General features: G+C 35.2%; 1 protein-coding gene across 3 annotated transcripts in view; it reads right to left on the bottom strand.

The window, feature by feature from the left end:
- LOC143246260 (cGMP-inhibited 3',5'-cyclic phosphodiesterase 3A-like) overlaps nucleotides 1–17,247 on the bottom strand; it is a 265,537-nt gene that overhangs the window by 27,542 nt on the left and 220,748 nt on the right. For all 3 annotated transcript variants that reach the window (XM_076492689.1, XM_076492707.1, XM_076492699.1), the window contains exons 4-6: nucleotides 14,002–14,605; nucleotides 3,911–4,075; nucleotides 2,707–2,818 (exon numbers count right to left, since the gene is read on the bottom strand). In XM_076492689.1, coding sequence (XP_076348804.1) covers nucleotides 2,707–2,818; nucleotides 3,911–4,075; nucleotides 14,002–14,605 — 881 coding nt within the window. The remainder of the gene's footprint in view (nucleotides 1–2,706; nucleotides 2,819–3,910; nucleotides 4,076–14,001; nucleotides 14,606–17,247) is intronic.

The following is a 17,247-nucleotide window of genomic DNA, read 5'->3' as shown; positions in this document are numbered from 1 at the left end:
AAGAATATATGTATAATAATGCCGAAGAGGCCTTTCGCCTAAAATAGGAGCCTATAGGCCACTTAGAATACGACATAGTGGTTGATTATACTAGCTTAAATAACTGTTAGGGTGTGATTTTAATTCAGTTGAAGTGTAACTTATGAACGTCATATAACAATGTATCATAACTGGAGTAGGACTTTAACTGTATTCTAACAGTTATTTCCTTGAATTAACTTAACATATGAACCAACAAGCTAGTCTTCTTAAACATTAAATCATCGATATATTATATTTCGGACCATCTGTCACGTGAGTTTTGTGTCAGTTCAAGTATCGTATTATATCAGATAAAGATAAAGAGAGAGAAAGAGACAGATACCCTTTTGTTGGTACAAAACAACGTAAAGCAAGAGGTAAGATTTATATAATAAAACTCATCAATTTTACGGCATAGCAGCTCATATAATTACCCATGTGGATGATTTCGGGTAATATCATTAAGCTTTATCATTAACACAACAGTTTGGATTTGTTTGAGTGAACTACATGGTTGTTGCAAAGTTGTAGATTTATCTTTTGTTTTACTTTGAAAAATTCTCCACCGCCAATCGTAGATCATCGTTTGCTGAAATCTTTTGACTTTTGCCCACGCAATGCATGAAAAATAAAGTATATTAGGACAAATGGCCATCGGCTGAAGAATACAGGCTGCATCAAGGTTGAACTTAATGCCCGAGGTCTCCAGTTCTTAGAAGTCTTATCTCTCGAAACGGAAACTTTATGTTATAAAGATTCAAAACTTAAGCAAACACTCAGGGACTTTCCAGTAAGACTGGAAAACTCTTTTAGTCTAACCTACAGTGCAATTCGTTCTATGCCCAAAGACATTCTTCGGCATTATAAACAAAATTTTCCAGTATAAGAAATAATAGGTTTGACCCTGTGGCAGGTACATTGAAAATAGTTCACTCTGTAGACTGGCGCTGAAATGAACTTGTATAATTTCTGAGAAGACTGGAATATCTGCCCCTTCTTTGCATTTCTTTAATTTTAATATTTTATGTCCCACAAACGTTGGAACTCCATAACATTAACCAGAAAATCATTTTAAGTATTCTACATAAATTGTCGAATTTTATATACCTTGCACACCGAGTGTTCGAATTTCACCTTCCGTCACTGATTCAAGTGTCATGAAATTTGGATTTTCATACCAAAACATGTAAACCCCGAATCGCCAACAACCATGTTACTTGGTTGCATCCAGAGGCAAACATTTTCAGCATAATTTCGGAATATACTATTAAGTGCATCATTTCTCTAACAGGAAAAATATGGCCCAAGCACTGATACAACCATCACTGTTTTCATAAGTGGGTGCGCTTTTATAAACTAACTATATAAGTTTACGGAGGCGTAGAAAATTGAAAAATGTCGTTGTCTTTAAGAAAAACATTTTATTCTCGTTCTCATGGAATCAAGTATTCTGTTAATAGTCGATCTACTTTACCGTATCGGGCGATCGATACTGAATACTGTTGGTTGTTGATCTTAGATATACATCGAGAATGACATAACATTTCTCAAACTTCTTTGCAATACTGTAGAATGTTTGAGCAATGAAGTATAAACGTTTTGAAAATCTCGATATCCGGTGTTACCAGACGCATATTTTTGCCGAATCGTCACGAGTTGGTAAAGATTCCTGGAACGGAAAGAAATTTCTGAGCTACTGAACTTATTATGTAATACAGTTAGCATTACGTTGTTTTGGAAATGGCTGTTGCTTTTTCTAATTTACGAGTTTAGTACTGTCAAAAATGGATAAAACGCATTGTTTCACGTAACGAAGTAGAAAAAAATATTCAAAGGTTCGAAGCTGTATCGCGGTACTTCTCTATATTATACGTGGTAGATACAGAAACCAAACTTACATCCTTGGACAACGTAATATTTCGTATTGCTAAGAATGTTTCGTTAATTCAAAGGTTGTATATGTTGTTAAACTTCATAATTGGCTATCTGCGTTTTGTACATCAAATTTTCGCGTTAGCCTTCAGATTTCTTGTTGAGCCAACGAGGAGGGTAGAATGGGGAGGTTGTTTGATTTGTTTGTTTTGAAGTTCGCACAAAGCTACTCGAGGGCTATCTGTGCTAGCTGTCCCTAATTTAGCAGTGTAAGACTAGAGGAAAGGCAGCTAGTCATCACCACCCACCGCCAACTCTTGGGATATTTTTTTACCAACGAATAGTGGGATTGACTGAAATATTATAACGCCTCCACGGCTGAAAAAGCGAGCATGTTTGGTGCGACGGGGATGCGAACTCGTGACCCTCAGATTATGTTTCGAACGCCTTAACCCATCTGGCCAGAATGGGGAGGTTCGGACTTGCGGATGAATATTTGTTGCTCGTACATTTAATTATAATAATACTAAGTATAAGATACGCTATTTTTTTTATCAATAATTGAAAACAAACAAAAAACGATAGACCTACGTTTATTGTCGTAAGTTGACTAAATATAAACAATAATGTACGTAATTAAAACATTTGTATTAGTTCAGTTAATTTATTCACGTGGTACATGTTTTAAATTATTGGTAGAAAAGAGAAAGAACTACTACCCACGCTAAAATTTTGAAATAATATGGCCTTTGGGAAACGAGAAACGAGTATACATAATATTAGTAACAGCAGATAAAGACATTGAGTACTCACACGGCTTTTCCCTGTAGCCGGTCTCCAATGCGTGAAAATAATTAAGAAACTCTCGTTCTGGGATTCGAAAAGCTTCGAATAAACCAACTTCTAGGAAGACTTTATAACACATCTGTAAAAAAGGAAAAAGTAATATGAGAAAGAGACTATGTGAAGTCACTTCAGTGCTGTTTTTGATATAGAACATTACACTTAATGTGATGTGTATGCAAGATGTTGGATATTTTCGTCAAAATGATAGGAACTTGTCTTGTAGAAAATAAAGCTCTCGGATGGCCTAGTCTCGTTGCTTTGCACCATTAAATTTCAACGAACAACGACTCTCGTATGATCGGATTAGGAATAACTGAATCCTAAGCATATAGTTATTTGGAAAAAAAAAAGTTGTTCTAAGACAAAATATTAAACTTTAAAACTGCAGTAAATAATTCTGTTTTCACTACTCCTGTTTTTTATTTCAAAATGGAATATTAGAAGACAGACCTTACTCAACAGCACCCATCACTAACTCTTGGGGCATCATAATCGAATATGGGGATTTGGTCGGTGCTGTTATAACGCACATCTATGCCCTTAAACTCCAAAGTGAGTTTCTGTGTGTGTGTGACTGGACGCGAACCCCCAAACTTTGGATACGATAGTGATAGGTTGACCATTGATCCACGTTCAGCCAACATACATAAAGGTGCGTAATAAATAGCTACTATTTAAAATTAGGCAGTTGGGAATATCGGCTGGCGTTTAGTGTACTTCTCGAATATAAACAACGAAGATCTTACTCCTAAATGTCAGTGTATACACAACTGCAGATCATTCTTATTCTTTCATAGAGTACCGAGTACAGAAAAGTGAAATTCTAAAATATTTATCGAAAATATTCTACTTGGATATAAATCAAATTGTGTTTTATTGATTTCTTGTTTGTGCTGAAGTCCTTGTGATGTCGTTAGAGTTTCGAATATTCCTGTTGTTGAAAGGATGTTGACTTGAATGAATCACATTAAACTGTTTTAAGTAATTTAGAATAATTCCAGACAACTTTATGTCGAATTTACTGTGTTAAGGAAGGACGTTTTTGTTTTTTAGTACAAAGCCACACAACGGTGTGTCTTCATTTTGTGGAAACTCGAATTTCGGATTTCAGCGTTTTGATCCTTAAACTTAGTTCTGACCCATAGGAAAACGTTAATGATAGATAACTTACCTGACTGAGTATACACTTTCCTGCTTTTTGTTGAAGTTCAAAAATTGGATAATCCCACTCATTTATTCGATTAAGAAGCTGGTCAGACTGTAGGATATCGAGGTCGTACTTCACACTGTCGACCAGGATTCCTGGTAGTGTCTCAGTCTCTAGAAGAACTGGAGACTGAAACAAATGGAAGAAAGAATAAATGTGAAAACAGTTGTAATTCGGTAAAAAAGTTCAAAGGGAGAATAAATTTTAAAACTCAATATACTTTGAATACAAATTAATAGGATGGTAGAATATTAGTTAAAACACATGTTAGTAGATTGTCTCATTTTTGTTTCGGTTAATTCATATCTGACGGAGGCACTTCATGATTCATATGTGATAAACTCCAGAGACGTGGGAGGGGGACTTTAATACTGGAGTAGAATGTTATATTTTCAAACGGAACTTGAGAATAAATCTCTTTTGCACATAAATTTGAACTAAAAGTTAAGGGAAGGCAGCCAGTGATAATTACACTTTCGACTTTGTTGTCAGACCGAATAACTATTTCACCCTCACGTCTATCGTCTACCATCTGCCTCAAAGTGTTTAGTGTTTTTTATTCTTTTTGGCGTACCGTACAAGTCACTTTTTATTTTTCCATTATGCTATGACGGAAAATAATTACTTTTCGTTGTTTTCCTTGTGGTTATACAACATAAGTAAACTTTCGATCGGCTACAAATTAAATTTAAGCTTTCATCTGCTAAAATTCTTTGTATAGCGTTTGAGTCTTCAGTTGATAAACTTGTTAAACTTTGGCTTTTTAGTTTACTTGAATATTTCGGCTCTTACTGTGGATTATTAAAATGTATAAAAACTTTAGGTTATGTTGGTTTGTTTGTTTTTGAATTTCGCGCAAAGCTACATGAGGGCTATTTGCGTTAGCTGTCCCTAATTTAGCAGTGTAAGACTAGAGGGAAGGCAGCTAGTCATCACCACCCGCCGCCAACTCTTGGGTTACTCTTTTACCAGCGAATATTGGGATTAACTGTCACATTATAACGCTCCACGGCTGAAAGGGCGAGCATGTTTGGTGCGACGGGGATTCGAACCCGCAACCCTCGAATTACAAGTCGAACGCCTTAACCCACCTGGCCATGCCGAGCCTTGGGTCATGTACTGATATGTTTTTTTTTTAAATACCAGCCTTAAATAATGTGCTCTGACCAAACTAATAATGAGGAAATCGTGTAGATAATTACTGCATACCAATGTTTTCTGTTTAAACGCAATAGACTTGTTGCTGAAAATTGACTACTTACCAGAGAGAGAAATCAACCACGTTAAGAAACACTAACAGTTGAAATATCTACACTGAATCCGACATTGATACATCCCAATTGATATATCCCAGTCTTTTTGCAAGTATGAAAACTGCCTTAGTCGGTAATGTACAAGTCAAGAAATACCAAGTGTAATACCAAAAACATGATTCCTACCTTGTACCTCCAGTAACTTTTTAAACGTGTTTTAAAATAAAAACTAGTGATTTATTCTGGCTCATTTATTAGCGGTTAACTGAGATGAAATCGTAAAAGTACAGTCGTTATTTTAGGAGATCGCTTTTAAACTAATAATTAAGAGACGTTTGAACTAATTGTATTTGTGACACGAAAATAAAGTCTGTGACTTGTATTTATGGCAAAGCTACACATACTGCAGCCTCTAATTTTGAAAATAGCCAGCCTCGAGGATTGTCTGTCACTCGTATAATGCATTCACCGCTTAGAGGGCGAAGTATATTATGGTATTGTACGGATCCGTACCTGACTTTCTAGCTCTTAAAATCCACAAAATGTCATTTATTACGCGGCCGTTTAATTATCTAGAATATTTGGCACAGTCTCAAGTATGTTAAACTCTGAAGATATGTAGCTAATTTTGGCTTGATATTCCCGTTTGTGACATTTCACTGCTTAATAGTTGCTGTCTGAACGTTGTCAATTGATATGCTTCTAGCTTCTTTGGTTTGGCTGATTTGGATCTTTAAAAATAATTCTACTTGAATTATTATACATTCGTCAGACAAAAGTAGAACTGAAGAAAAAATTGATGCCTTAGAAATGTTAATTGTATCGGCTGGTAATTTGGGTAAATGTTAGGACAATTTCAGTGAAACAAAACGACAACAACAAGTTTTCACAAATTATTTGTAAATGTTTGATACACTTCTTGGTTTGAAACATTCAGAATAATTCACAACGGAGGAATAATTATTTCTTTTTAATCTAAGAATTGTTAACTTCATCTTTCACCCTCTTCGCATTTTATTAAAGATATATCGATTTTTATATAGTGATACTCAGCGCAAATATACATAGCAGGTTGAACTGTTGATATGAACAACTAGCCTATAGTGAACTCGATCTTAAAAATAAAACGTCTTGAGGCATTTAAGACTTGGTGAAGCTACCCACAAGTGTAACGAAACGCGTAAGGAACAAGCTCGCTAGACAGGTTGTTTATATCACCATTCAACATTGTATACTGAAATTGATGGTAACTGTCATAAATAATTAAGTTATTTCGTACTTAGACTTTCTGCGGAGGATTCGATTACTGACGTTAGTCCTTAATGATGTATAAATTCTCCAACAGAATATGATAAACCATTAACAACGGAAGATTTTACACACTGTAAATGGGGAACACCCAAAGTAATTACTGCAATTGTAAACAAATCATGTTTGAGAAACGATTTGTTTCGCCTAATATTCGAAATTTTTCTTTTGTGGCGCAGTACAGATATTCAAATACCAGTCTAGAAAGAAACGTTTAATACAAACCAGTTTTCACTTCTGAACGATATCTTTCTTTATCCTTTCTTTTACATTTGATATTCAAAGCCTCAAAAACTTTGACACGTGAAAAAGTAAAATTAATTTAACAGTTTTTTTTTCTCTTTCGGAAATGTGTAATAGTGTTAATAATGAATAACTGAAAACTCTATACTTATTTTGAGCATATACCAATGTAAAACACTGATGCAGCCAATGTACAATAAATAATAAGAATAACGCTCAAACATTTCGTGTTTTCGAACTCATTTCAAATTTAATCCGTTGTACATTTTCAGCATGAACTTAATATACGATATATTTAGCTGAAAACAGATTATAAATAAATTTAATTTTTATTTGTACAAGTTCTTAACCTAATTATTATAAGAGCTTGATAGTATTTCTTGTTTGCTAGTACAAGAGTTGACAGTTTACCAGAATATTTGTTAGTTTAAATAGTGATTATATTCTATCTATATTTCTACACAGCAACAGAGGGATTTAGGAACAATCGAAGTTAAAACAAACTTAGTTCAAAGTTAACATTTTCTGTTGTGTTGTTACGAGTAGTCTGATAATTAAATGTATCGAACTGAAGATTACCTTTCAACGAGGTATGCTACATGTGAAAGTGTTTCGGCATCTTGACTATAACAGATTAACTCAACTGATAAATTCTGATGGCTTGTTTAAAATTTCGTGCAAAGATGCACGAGGGCTAACTGCGTTAGCCGTCCCTAATTTAGCAGTGTAAGACTAGAGGGAAGGCAGCTGGTCATCATCACCCACCGCCATTTCTTGGGCTGCCCTTTTATCAACGAATAGTGGGACTGACCGTCACATTATAATGCCCCTAGAACTGAAAGTGCGAGCATGTTTGGTGTGACTGGGATTCGAACCCGCGACCCCCGAATTACAAGTCAAGTGCCTTAACTACCTGACCATGCCGGGTCAAATTCTGATGGTAAGTGAGGGACTTTTTGGGAAGCGACTTGTGGTGGGTAGAAGGTAGCTATGACATGTTACTTTTACTTGAAAACTCAAGTATATTAGGTCGTTTCTATGGGATGTTGCGCAAAGTTATTCAAAGTCGTCCTTAAACTTGAAGTGACAAGCCAAATGGAAAGCATTTGTGCTCTAATCATACAGTTAAATTCGATCGTCACCCTTATAACGCACCCAAAGGTAACTGTAGTGGACGCAAACAACAAACCATTGGGATCATAAGTTGGCATGCTAATCAATGGTTCGCGTTTGGCCCAGAAAGGTATATAACTATAAAAGTTATTTAGGACTGTAATATGTAATTAAATAAAATGTTAGGTAATGTGGTTAACATATTCCGAACCAAAAATCCTACAATGGGCCAATAGTAAATATATGAACTTATAATGTTGAAATATGAAGTTCGATTCCTCGCAGTAGACAGAGTGAACACAGTCCTTTGTGTAACCTTATTCTAAAGCAAAGAGTTTGTCTTTCAGAGATTTAGAGGTACGTTTACAGCAATTTTTTAATATCCATTCTTGGTTGAGTGAGCATCACTCCTGCGCTCTCTGCTGTTCAGACTGCGTAGTTTAGGAAATCGATGTCAATTTTTATGAATGTATACAACAAGAATAAAACTTACTTAACGTTATCATCGGATAAAATGAAATAAGAGTAAATCTGCCGCCTTTATATTTGCTAAATGCAACACATTAATTTTCATACATTCATAAGAACATCAGTTTGACGTATCTGGTTACCTGAATATTATCAATTAATGCCAAATTGTCACGATACATGGTGGTATAAACTGGACGGCCATTTATAATGCGACAATGCTTCCATAAGCTGCGCCTAAATTGTGCGTGCATGATTCGAATAACATAAAAGAGACCTCGGACATCTACTATGTCCACCAGTCTGGTCGGATTCAGCTGAGCAAGTATGATGAACTTGAAAGACTCGTTCATCATTACTATTACCTGCTTACTTCGCTCCACAAAATGTGTAACAAAATTAACGACTAAAAAAGTGGGAAAACCCTTGGGGACATTTTCGAGTACCTTTTGGGTTATATGCTGTGCTCCATCATGGATATGATTTTAAGAAGAGGTGCCCCAACTCAGTATTCGGTATATTTCCATGTAAAGTATCAAGCTAGTATATAACGTAACTCCATGTACACATCCTTGGCTAAATAATAAAAAAATATAAAGAAAGCCTTAGTTTATATTTAATATATATTTTTCTCATTTCTGCTTAAAAAGCAGCAGTAATTGTTACTTGGCACTTAAAACAGGAATAACACATCTGTCACATTCTCCACCTATACTATACGACTGTGTATTGTTGTTAATTTAATGTTTCATGAAGGTTGTGTCGGGTTGTCTTATTAAGCACTAAGTATCTTCTTGTATTGTCTCAGAAGAATTACTCGATCATTCAATACACTAAATTTCAGTTAATTTTGCTTAGCTGTACGGTTTTTAGCTCTTCAAATATAACAACGGACAAGATCGAAAATTTGTGATGTAAGCACATTTTGGTGTATAGTATTTGTACAATATCTTGCTTTTCCACATGCATTTCAACTGTTAAACAACCTATGTTGTCATGGTAACGACATGCCTTCATATGCTTAATATATAATATCCCCAAGCTTCGAGAAGAAAAGAACATTTGAACATTTGTTTCAGTCCGATTATCTTGCTTTCACCGTTGAAATTACCTTGTTGTTGTGACTACAGATACATCAGTGATGTAAAGAGTGACGTAGCTTAAACTATGACCCGTGGTATTTATAGAATATGAACGGAATGCGTTCACGACTTAAAGTCATAGCCAACTACTTAAATATATATTTTTTTTGTATAGCAGATATTTTTAGTTCCAACAACTTCGATAGAACGCGATTAAAACTGTCGAAACATACAACAGCATTAGTTGTGGTCATTTGTCGTTCTTATATAAATTAATTAAGAATCAAGCTACGAGTTTTAGACTGAATTCCAACTACCTTTTTCGAATCTATAGAAAAAATGTATTGAGAAAGTTGTGTGTAGAGACGAATGTTTTTAATGTAGGTCAAATGGCAGATAATGAGTTGAGTTACTTTACCAAATTAAATATAAATTACAAGACGTATTATTTTGTGCTACTTAAAAATTTGTTTAAAATTTCATTGGTAATGGATTTAAAATAATATTAATATCAAACATTTCATTTGACTGTAAAAATAAATAAATAACTATATGTGTGCTGAATTTGCCAAGTGGGGAGGGGCTTAATGATTATTGTGCTGGCCTATGGGTCTGAGAGTTCATGGATTATGTCTCGTTGCCCCAAAATCGCTTTTAGTTCTTGATTGTCCAGAGTGCGTAGTGAGTGACGATCAAAGCACTATAGGATCATAACAAAAGATTAGTGTAAGAGTTGATTGTGGGTGCTTTTGACCAGCTGTGTTATTGCTATCAGTTAAAAAAAAATAGTGTAGGCGGAGACGGTCCCTGTGTTGCTTTGTGCGACTATTTAAAACAAAAACTAAAAAAAAAAAAAGACAAAAAATCTTGCTTGGTACTGGAAGAGATGAGACACCAAACTAAACGTCTTCAGAGGCACAAGATTATCATTATCTTAAGACACGTTTTCTTATAGAAATATTGACATTTTGAAATTTGGAACGAGGCTTAGATTCCCAGTGAGAGTAATCGTATAAATTAATCCTGTATCATTTCAGATTTTTTTTTCATGTAGCTGAAAGCTCTTGAACAATGGAAGGAAATACAATACTTCAAGAAGCTAATTTAATATGCTGTAAAATCGTGTTTACTTGGGGCACAAAGGTTATTTAGAGAAAGATGTATAACGTAGATCTTAGTCATAGTAGGCAAAATATTGAGAATAACGACCAAATCCCCTAACGAAAGTAGTCCGAGATTAAGCGACGAATGTCGTTAAATAGTTGCTTTTTCTGTGATCTCTATTGTATCGGTTGAAAATTTAGATGTTGTTGTTTTTTGTTGTTTTTATGTGTGGTTAGTGAAAGACAACTAAAACACTAACATGTATATAATCTAGTTGATTATTGTAGAGATAACTAGTTTGGCTCTTTGATCTGTACTTGTTTAGTCTTACAAACGAGTATTAATTTTCCAAAATAAATTTTAAAAATGTAATGCTAGATAATGAATTCGTGAATAAACTAGGCCTAACGTTATTTTTGCTGAAATTAAGTTTTTGCCGTTGAAAAAGAGAATAATATAGAATAACTCGTTTTTATTTACTCCAATTATGCAAGAGTCTCAAGGAATACGTGCACATTCATTTCTGAAATACTTGAGACCGCATAACCAGGTGGTTTGGGCTCCCGACTCGCAATCTGTGTGTCACAGGTTCCCCGTCACACCAAACATGCTCGCCCTTTCAGATGTGGGGTCGTTATATACCTACAGTCAATTCCCCCTATTTGTTGGTAAAAGAATAGCCCCAGAGTTGGCGATGGGTGGTGATGAGTTCCCCCTAGTCTTGCATTGTTAATTACGGACGGCTAGCGCAGAAAACTCTAGTGTGGATTTGCGCGAAATTAAAAAAACAAACAACCATTTCTGAAATAGTTGAAGTTTGCCGAATATAATTACTAAATTATTCAACATTTTTTAGAAGTGTGAATGTTTATTAATAAATAAAGGCGATATTTTCTCTTAAGCGTAGTTGCTTAAATTAAGAATTAAATGGAAAAATTCTTCATTAATTAATTAGTAGCCCCCTAGTGGCTCAGCGGTATGTCTGCAGACTTACAACGCTAAAAACCGGGTTTCGATACCCGTGGTGGGCAGAACACAGATAGCCCATTAGGTATGTTTGTGCTTAATACAAAACAACAACAACAATTAATCAGTTAGTTCTTGAGCAAAACTAAAACTGTTCATTCAAATAAAATATCTCATCAATCACTTGAAATTTTAACTTTCAACCTAATAAACCTGGCCCGGCATGGCCAAGCGCATTAAGGCGTGCGACTCGTAATCTGAGGGTCACGGGTTCGCATCCGCGTCGCGCCAAACATGCTCGCCCTCCCAGCCGTGGGGGCGTTATAATGTGACGATCAATCCCACTATTCGTTGGTAAAAGATTAGCCCAAGATTTGGCGGTGGGTGGTGATGACTAGCTGCCTTCCCTCTAGTCTTACACTGCTAAAATAGGGACGGCTAGCACAGATAGCCCTCGAGTAGCTTTGTGCGAAATTCCAAAACAAACAAACAAACCTAATAGACCTTTGTGTTCTAAACGGTCACTTCATAGATTCTTATGAATTACTGGTAATAAGAAGTGACTTTAAATAGAATAGAGGGACCAAGTTTTATAATAATTTTGAAACGTGTTTAGCGACATCACATTGAAACATCGGATCTTTCGATCCGCAACCCGACCCGCTAATCCCTAGGTTTTGCCAAGTTTTATCAAGTACACAATAGTTGTATTGTATTGTTACAGAAATTTTGTGACAAAATGATCTCCAACGTAATGTTAATAACAATAATAGCTGTTTAATTATTTTTGGTAACGTAATTTCTCATAAATTGAAAACGAAAACTGTTTTATCGCTGAATTGGTAGCAAAAATTGAAACCTAACACTTACAAGAGTAAGTTATTACATTTTATAAGGTTTTTGATGCATACGGTTGTTTTTAGTGTTGCAATAACGTTTTATAAATAAAAATCTTTAAGTGTTCTTTAAGCTTCTCAACTGGCAAATTCTGAATTCCAACCATTTCATACGAATAAGGATAAACGAAACTAGGCTTAGTCCATTGTGTTAAAATGATAAACGTTCAAAAGTAAATTTCAATTACTTTGATATTTAAGATGAATGTACGTATATAATTCGTGTGCATATACAAATGGCGTATACCGTGGCCAAGAAATAAGCTTTTAATTTCTCGTATGTGTAATAAATAACTTGAATAAAGAAAGCCAACGTTATTTCATGTGACAAATATCCTGTCTTCACACCGATTCGCAGTAAATTTAGTAAACGTAGTACATCGTACCAAAAGAGTGAACGGTTTCATACTGACTCTAATCTAATAAGGAAATAATACTGAGAGTGTTTGTTTGTTTCATCTGATTAGGCCTTATTAAAATATTAAATTACATAAAGTAACAACTTCGTACTACCGTCAAACTCACTTTGTAATAAAGTTACGAATAACAGTAATATGGCTAAATATTCAGTTTTATACCATTAATTAATTAAATATTGTGTATAGTTATTGAAGATTAACAGCATTTCTGTAACTCAAACTGTTTCCTTACCATAACCACGTTATCATTTATTAATTTAGTTATGTTTGGGTGTTTGTTTTGTCTACGAACGTTTTCAACAGTTTCGCCAGAAACGTCAAATTTGGCAAGCGAAGAGGTGTCTTTATCTATATGGCGTAGCTCCCTTTCAAGGGGATCTAAAACACGCCAGTAAGGTCACCCACGTATGACGGGGCACTAAGAGTACACTTGTAAGGTCGCTATATTCGAATCTGACGTCGAAATTTGTTCTTGTCCCCTCCCGCCTCTCTTGGGATCCATGGTTGCTATTTTTCAAACTGTATTTCTACATCTACTAAAAAGCTAGTAGAATCAAATTTTAGCACACGTCACCAGGCGCCAGGGTAGAGTGCTTCGAAGGTTTTTATTCCTTGCGGGTTTTGATCTCCTTATTAGAGTACGTATGGAAGCAACTGGAGGTAATGGAGGGGCTTCATCGATATATTGAGGCCTTCTGTGTATCAAATAGGCCTTTTAATCCATAATAGAGTTAATTTACTTTATGTTAATTTTTTTGTGAGACTCCCCCCCAAGAACAAATAAAATAAAATGGCGTTCTTGGGCTCAAAGAATGTTGTGATGTTGGCAAGATACCAATTTGTGAAGATTTTGTAGTAACTAACTGTTATAAGTACTTGGAATAATTCTATAATAATCGCGTGATAAATATTCCTGTGAAAACACAATATAAGAATTTTATTCTCTTTAATAGGAAAACATTGTTTTGTCTAGATGTTTTTATTAAATGAACTTAATTTAGGTTAGTTATTTCTTACTGACTTTATTAATTTCACTGTATTCAAGTTCTTATTAATAAAAAAAATATATGAATTGAAAATTAACAAATTTGCAGCAGTTAACACTTAGAAATTTAATGGCAATTCTGAAAACAAACTAATTTCCAAAGAAAATTTTTCTTTTCCGCTTTTAATAAATTGCTAGAACTAGACACAATCCCTCACCTTTTTCCCGCTCTCTGATGGTACAGGTGTTACATCATCACGGATAACAACCAATCCTGGTGATCGAATAATATCCTTTGTTCCGCCAATTCGAATTCGAGCGCCACATAAGCTACATCGAGAAATCTCGCCGGGAGTTATTTGAGCACCTAATGATCTAGGCACGCGAATCCGTGATTGCGTTGATCCTATGACTCCTACGGAATCCTCTAGGACATTTCCAGCATCATTATTGTCACTGCTACTAGGAGAATCGTTACTACTCTCGTAATCAGACGTAATATTTACTCTGCGAATATACGGCAAAGGCGGTAGAGGCCTGTTTGCCTCTTCGTCTCGTAATTTGTTTTCTGTGTTCTCGTCATCGACGTCTTGGTCATCATGAGAGTTACTAATGGTTGTATTTTTAGCAATACTATCTTTGTCGTGTGTATCGTGAAAAGCAGCAATATCTGCTGGTGATATAGGATACAGACTGCACACAGTCTTTCGTTCTCTCTTGGCCTGTTTTTCCAGACATTCTGCAGTACAGGCTGGAACTGATGTGGTGGAGTAGGAACGAGTCTTGCTGGGAAAACACATTTCCGCTGTAGGCTGGCTAGGACTATACGAAATAAAATTTGGGAAGAAAAAAAAACACTTCTTACTCCAAAAATATTAAGCTATAACAAAATTTTAATAAACAAACTCTTACACATGCCAAAGATTCAAACATTACCTTTATACTGTAAGCTTCTATTATAAATACAAGTTCCATCCCAGCATTGTGACTTCTTATATTTCCATGATACATATACACACTTTCTGTTGTGCTACCTACATTTTCCTTCGCTGTAAGTGGTTTGAAAAGTATACAGTAGTTTAAATTCACACTGAATGAACAGATTTATATGGATACTTGTTTCATGTTCTCTTCAGTATAACGTGGGATTAAAGAAAACATGAAATGTTGAAACTAGTATCCATATAAATTTGGTATTGTTCCAATAGCGTGGATTTAAATTTTATTGTATATTATTTTACAAAGCATCATGGTTACTTGTTGTTATATTTTGTATCGTATTTACTGGTAAGTTAATACGCGTGTGTGTGTGTTTTCTTATAGCATAGCCACATCGGGCTATCTGCTGAGCCCACCGAGGGGAATCGAACCGCTGATTTTGGAATTTTAAATCCGAAGACTTATCGATGTACTAGCGGGAGGCTGGTAAGTTAATACATTGGAGAAAAATAATAAAATAGAAAATATTTTAAATTCCAATGATCGGGGTATTCGATTCTTTCCTCTTGCTATGCATTTCTGGAAAACGTAACAAAACACTTGTCTGTAACCTACAGTGCAACATTTCGCTATGTTAAACAATCCAAAGTGACAATACAGAGGGACAAATTGGGTTAGTCTTGTTTTATTCATGTATCAGAATCATTCACAACTTTCACTAGATTTGGATTGTTTAAACTTTTCATGTGCACTTTAAAAGTCCACTCGTTCTTATCGGACTCTTAAAGAAGTGTAGGTCTCGCTGTTACAAGTAATTAAACAGAGTATATTATGTACACCCAGACAAAGGTTCTTAAACCGCGTTTCAATATAGTGAAACCAAAACTACTAGTTGACTAGCATACCGCTTTCATTAAATTGGTATTTACTACTTTATCATTAGCCTCCTGAACTTGTTATACCAATTGATTGAGTTGTGTGATCTATAGAGCTTTTCGTTGACCTGATTATTTTTCAGCGAAAATTTGGATAATACCCAGTTGCCTCTCCAATTTAGTAATTCTAAACAACTGTGAGTACGTACAACTTTAACTGTTTTTGGTAAAATTCAAAGGTCACTTAATCACTACTTAATCGGGATGAAAAGGTGAAATCAAACAAGTACAGGTGAAGGAGGGGAGACTGTATTGATTCATACTAAATCAACAAACAGAGAAAACACTCTATCAATAAATTAGATATACTTGAACAATCTTTAACATATTATATTCAGCCCGTTAGCTAGCGTTATATTAACAACTTACAACGCCAAAATCCGGGGCTCAATTATCCAGGATGGACAAAGCATAGAAAGCTTACTGTATAGGTTCGCGTTCAAGTAAATTTCCGAACGTTCTGTAGCTAATAAGTTAATAATAAATTTATTTCAACAACAGAATCTCGACTCGCAATCTGAGGGTCGTAGGTTAGACTCCCTATTTGTTGGTATAACGGTAGCCCAATAGTTACTCCTTCTAATCTAGCACTGCTAATTTAGGGGCGATTAGTGCAAGTAGCCCCCGTGTAGCTCTGCGAGAAATTCAAACCAAGCTGATGAACCACAATAATCCAAGATCACCAGAGAATTATCAATCTAGCAATAAGAAAGTAACTTAATGTATATTTTAGGATACTTTGTATCATATATTATAAACTTGTTCAGCGGTATGCTGACACAGCGTTACCAACAACAAATTCTAAACCCAGCCATGTGGTCTAAATATTTCTCGCATTTAACGAAATTATCAACGTTTACTTTACAGTTTCAGTTAGTTACAACAAAGTTTAACTTTCATTGTTTTTAAGTACATTTTGTACAAACGTGAATAAAATCATTTAATCTTCTAAGAAAAAATCCAGTAGAAATAAATGAAAAAGAGGAAATACTCAGTATCTGAAACTAATTATAGCCCAAGAGTTGGCGGTGGGTGGTGATGACTAGCTGCCTTCCCTCTAGTCTTACACTGCAAAATTAGGGACGGCTCAGGTTTTTCCTCCTGGTTGGGGGTTGTGCAGTAGGCTAACAATTTACTCACTTAAAAAACCAGCCTGTTAATGAATCCGTAAACGATTGCGGCCCTATGTTCCTTCATGGAATCGAGAGGCTTAATGTAAATGTAATGTAATGAGACTAATTATATCTCAAATCTACCACAAGAAGGAGCTGTAAGCCAAAATTCTGTGCTTGAAAAAAGAACAAAAAATTAGCTATTTTATGAGCCAGTATGCCGCGGCTAATAATGAAAGGTGCTTGTTGTTCAGCCTTTGAAAAACTATAACTTTTCCATTTTACGGCGTAAGTTTCATTTGTACAAATAATAATAAAATTCGTGAAGTGGTCTTTCGTTATAGAATAATTTTTATGGATACTTGACCACATCGATATTCCGGGAACGAGCTCTCTATCATCGCGGCTAAATCCGTCTGCTCTGGTACTGTCGCAGCCGTGCCCGTCCTATCTGTGGACCATGGTTATGTATTAAGAG

The sequence above is a fragment of the Tachypleus tridentatus genome, chromosome 1 (genome assembly GCF_004210375.1).
Source record: "Tachypleus tridentatus isolate NWPU-2018 chromosome 1, ASM421037v1, whole genome shotgun sequence".
In the NCBI taxonomy this organism is placed as follows: domain Eukaryota; kingdom Metazoa; phylum Arthropoda; class Merostomata; order Xiphosura; family Limulidae; genus Tachypleus; species Tachypleus tridentatus.
This window is presented reverse-complemented; position numbering and strand designations above follow the sequence as displayed.